The sequence below is a fragment of the Athene cunicularia genome, assembly GCF_003259725.1.
Source record: "Athene cunicularia isolate RWA chromosome 28 unlocalized genomic scaffold, athCun1 chr28_part2, whole genome shotgun sequence".
NCBI lineage: Eukaryota > Metazoa > Chordata > Aves > Strigiformes > Strigidae > Athene > Athene cunicularia.
The window spans coordinates 2,135,278-2,139,503 of NW_020799140.1; the positions used below are offsets into that span (position 1 = coordinate 2,135,278).

At 56.9% G+C, this 4,226-nt stretch overlaps 1 protein-coding gene across 1 annotated transcript in view; it reads right to left on the reverse strand.

Moving 5' to 3' along the window:
- Positions 1-3,147, reverse strand: part of SIRT6 (sirtuin 6) — a 6,098-nt gene extending 2,951 nt beyond the window's left edge. The window contains exons 1-3 of the mRNA XM_026865129.1: positions 3,024-3,147; positions 2,484-2,666; positions 39-98 (exon numbers count right to left, since the gene is read on the reverse strand). Of these exons, the coding sequence (XP_026720930.1) occupies positions 39-98; positions 2,484-2,644 (221 nt within the window). The 5' untranslated portion in view covers positions 2,645-2,666; positions 3,024-3,147. The remainder of the gene's footprint in view (positions 1-38; positions 99-2,483; positions 2,667-3,023) is intronic.
- Positions 3,148-4,226: the final 1,079 nt, after the last annotated feature.

Sequence of the window (4,226 nt, forward strand, 5' to 3'; positions counted from 1 at the left end):
CAATGCCCCCCCCCTCCCCAGGCTCGGGGCTCACGTACTTGCCGCATTTCACACACTCTTCCACAAACATGTTCCCGTGGAGCTCAGCCAACTTGTCCCTGCGGGAGAAACGGCAGAGGTGAGCTGGGGAAGGGTGGAGAGCCCTGGGGGCAAGAGGGAAAGTGCCTGAACCCCCTCCTCACCAGGGGCACCTCAAGGGCTTCCCCACTCCCCAGCTCCACCAGATCGGACTTGCCAGGTGATGTGGGGTGGCAGGGACCCTCTGCCATGGCCTGGGGACAGGCACATGGGAACTGCAGTCTGTAACTACTACATCAGAGCAAGGCACCAGTGTCAGGCAGGCTCTGGGGGCACGGGGTGCAGGGGGGCAGCTGGCCCAGCCACCGAGTGTAGGGGCTTTCCCTGTGCCGAGCATGGCCACCACACGGAGGGCAAGCAGGGGATGGCAAAACTATGGCACACTGAGCACTGCTTTGTGCATTTAACACAAGAAATTCTGTTCAAAGGAGTCTGGGCAGAGCTGCCCCTCTGGCAGGGCAGGGGAGACCCAGAGGACATGTTCAGACCTGGCAAGAGGCCGCCTGCGCCACGGCTTCCTCTCCATCGCGAAAGCGCTTCGCTACGGCCACCAGGGTTGGGACTAAGGGGAGGGACAGCACGTCCTGGCTTCTAAATTTTTAAATGCTTCCATCTGCAGCAGCGATTCCAGCCCCGTTTCTGATTCAGCCTCAAATCTCTGCACCCAGCAGTAAGCGGGATCTTTGCTTTTCTCAGCACTCAGTGTTCCTCTCCGTCCTTGCACGGTTCCAACCTTTGCCACTTGTTTTGACTCAAAACTCCCCTTGAGCTCAGCGTGAGCCTCAAAGTGCTGAAGCTAAAGGAAAACAAGGCCACGCTCTCCCTGTGGCACAAGCCCCATGGTGACTGGGAACCACCTCCAGAGTGGAGGGAGACAGGACTGACTTGATTTTCCCCCATTTTGGCCCCAGTTCAGCAGAGCTTACTTAAGCACATGCTTGGGCAGAAGAGCTGTGCTAAACCAGAGTGGGAGCCCATGGCACTGGGCTGTAAGGAGCACAGCTGAGTTCTGGTCGTTATTTTTTAATCTTTCTCCCACGGTTTTTTAGTTTAAAAAGGCAAATGTGCTAGAAGCAGGAATCAGAACTCAGGGCTTTTAATAATAGGAAATACCCCCTGGAGGCAGCTCTCGGCTCAGCCAGCGCTGGCTGAAGGTATCTGTGAGATTCATCTTCTCTGAGGTCCCATCCGTGCTCCTCGTTCTCATCCTAACTCCATTTTATTTTCTTACTTCAATTCAGCTGCTCTCCCCTTTCCTTTCCAGGCAGCTCCAAGCAGTTTCCCTCTCAAGACAATTGCTCACTGGTCTTAAGTGCTGGAAATGGGTTTTCTAACAGGCTGAAGTTTCTTGAAGGACCGTTGCGGCAAGTGCTAATGGAAAGGCAGGTTCCTCTGAGGACATCTTTGAAACGGCCACTGCTCTGCTAAAAGCACCTCAGTCCCCACCCAGGCAGGGAGCACAGAGCTGGTACCCTCGGCTCCCACAGGCCGCAGCTCCCCACAGCAGGAACGTGGCCACGCGGATCCCTGACCTCATTGCAGCGGGCGAGGAAATCAGAGACCACAGCAGTAAGTCAGGGCACTTCCAACCACGGGACTCTCTGTCTTGCCACGCTTGCAGTTTTGCAAATTTGTGGAGAGGCAAAGCACTTTTTAAGGCTATCTTGGGCCCAGGCATGCTTTCAGCACTGGGGCAGCGCCGCCTTTATTTTCTCACAAGAAATTCAATTTACGCAAACTAAAATAGGCACAAGATCCAGTGCTCTGAGACAGCTCTAGCCACAGTGGTAAAACAGGGCGACTCGCATCTCTGCAGGAGCAGTTTCAGATGCTCCCGTCCTCTCTCTGTCCGTTCACCCCGCTGGTCGGGCACAGAGGCAGTGGAAAGGACCATGTGCCCTGAGCGTGGCTCTGAGCCCAGTTCCCAGGAGCATATGCCCTACTTGAAGCCGACACCTGACTCCCCAGGCCACGAGCCCCCAGGCAGCCACGCAGCCGGGCTGCTCACAGCCGCACCAACAGCTACAGCCGCTCAGCTGATGGGTGGTGACATGCAACAGCCCAACACTGCGACCTGATCATTCTTCTTGTGAACAAACAGTTTCTGGTGTACTTCTAGAGAGGATCAACTGAGACTGACTTCATTTCATCACCCCCTGAATTATTACCATAACCTATTCTCTCTAAGTTCACGCTGGTTTATGCACCCCTTCCCACACCAGCACTTCCCTGTTTCTGCTCCCTGTATCAGACATGGCAGACAGCTGCCCAGCCAGCCGTGGAAATCAATCCCCAGCATCAAACACTTGCACACGAGGCCACACTAATGGTGCAGCAAAAACAGCCACGTGGCAGCGGCTGTGAAAGGCAGGAGGGACCCGGAGACAGGGCGGGAGAGGCAGTACCGTGGGAATCCTGAACGCACGTGAAGGCCGTCCACGTTCTGGCTGACCAGGAATTTCAGGATGCCCACTCTCTGCAGCCCCAGCAGTGCCATGTGAGTCTTGGAGGGCCTGGCATTCTCAAAGGTGGTGTCGAATTTTGGGGAGAGGCCCTTCTCTTCCATAGTCCAGACACCATTGGGCCCCCTGCAGCGATGGGGACAGAAAGAGTGAGAATTGAGAGTTCAGGCTTGAAGGTGACAGTTGTAAATGTACCAAAAGCCCTATTAATGGAGGATGAGCAAGGAGGATAAACAAAGGTTGTGGATCACCAGTGGTTTTTGTTGTTGATGCAAGAAGAGCACACATAGGGCTTCTGTGGCTTAACATCAAATGGGTGTGTGAGAGGGAAAGGGTATTTTCAGCTGGATCCAGAACCAGACAAGAGGGATGGAGGTCTGGCTGGGGTAGCAGGAAACACAGTCCGGAGCTTCACAAGACGTGAGATGGACTCAGCAGAGGTGCCATCCTCCCAACCCCTCGCCAGCTGCCCACCGCCCTTACCTGAAGTCGGGAATCCCTGAGGCGGTGCTGATTCCAGCCCCCGTGTGAAACACCACATTGGAGGAGCTCCTGATCAGGTCTGCCAGCTCCCGCACCTTCCTCTCCAGTTCCTCCGGCGGGTCAAAAATCTGAGCAGAAGAGACAAACCACCACGGGAATGGAGAGGGTGCAGAGATAGATCCTACTCACCTCCCGGCACAAAAAGACATTTGGGTTGACCCAGCGCTGAGGGAACTGTGAGTGTGAGGTTAATGGTTGGACTGGAGGAGCTAAAAGGTCTTTTGCAACCGAGATGATTCTGGGATTCTATAAACCACAATTCTTTCTTATCCATGAAAGGAAAGATTTTATACTCCGTAACGACAAAAGCATTTAATGAGAGAGAAACAGCGTTGGATAACGCATCTCCAGGAGGGTAAGGGCTTAAAACACCTAACGCAGGTGAGGGTATTTCTTGCTCTCGCTGGCAGGACGCTGATACCCCCCTGAGCAGCGGCTGGCCTCCAGGTCACTGCAAGCTGCGGGAGGACAGGGGCGAAGCCGGTGTCACCCCACGTGTGCTCAACCCCAGCTGTCACCAGCACAGCCCCCGGCTCTGCGGACAGGACAGGGCCGAGGGATGGCCAGCGCACGGGAAGCCGTGGAGGTGGGGGACACGGGGACGCTGTGGCTGGCCGTGGCCCTGTGCCCACCCGGCTTTCTGGCACGGACACAGGATTTATTTTCTGCGAGATGCTTCTCCAGACCGGTCTCCTGGGGATGGGGACTGAGGGCAGGTCCCTGCGGGTCCCTGTCCCCCTCACACACCCCCAGGCTCAGGACAGGCCCCTGCGTGTCCCTGTGCCCTCACCCCAAAACCTTCCCGAGTACTGCGGGGGCCACGGGGCTGGGATCACCCCCGCGGTGCTGGGACAGGCCCCTCACACCCACCCTGGGGATCCCCGCTGGGGAGTGCAAAGGGTCCCTTACGGCTGGGAGCCCCTGCGGAGTGGGGGGGCACAAAGCCGGGGGTAGTGCTGGGCCTGGAGGACAACGACAACGACAGGAGGGAGCCACGGGGCTGCGGGGGGACAAGGAGGGAGCCATGGGGCTACGGGGCACATGGAGGGACCCTCGGGGCTGGCAAGGACTAGGAAGGAGCCATGGGGTGGGCCTGGGGGGGACACAAAGGGGACCCTGGTGCTGGTTTCTCCGCGGGAGACA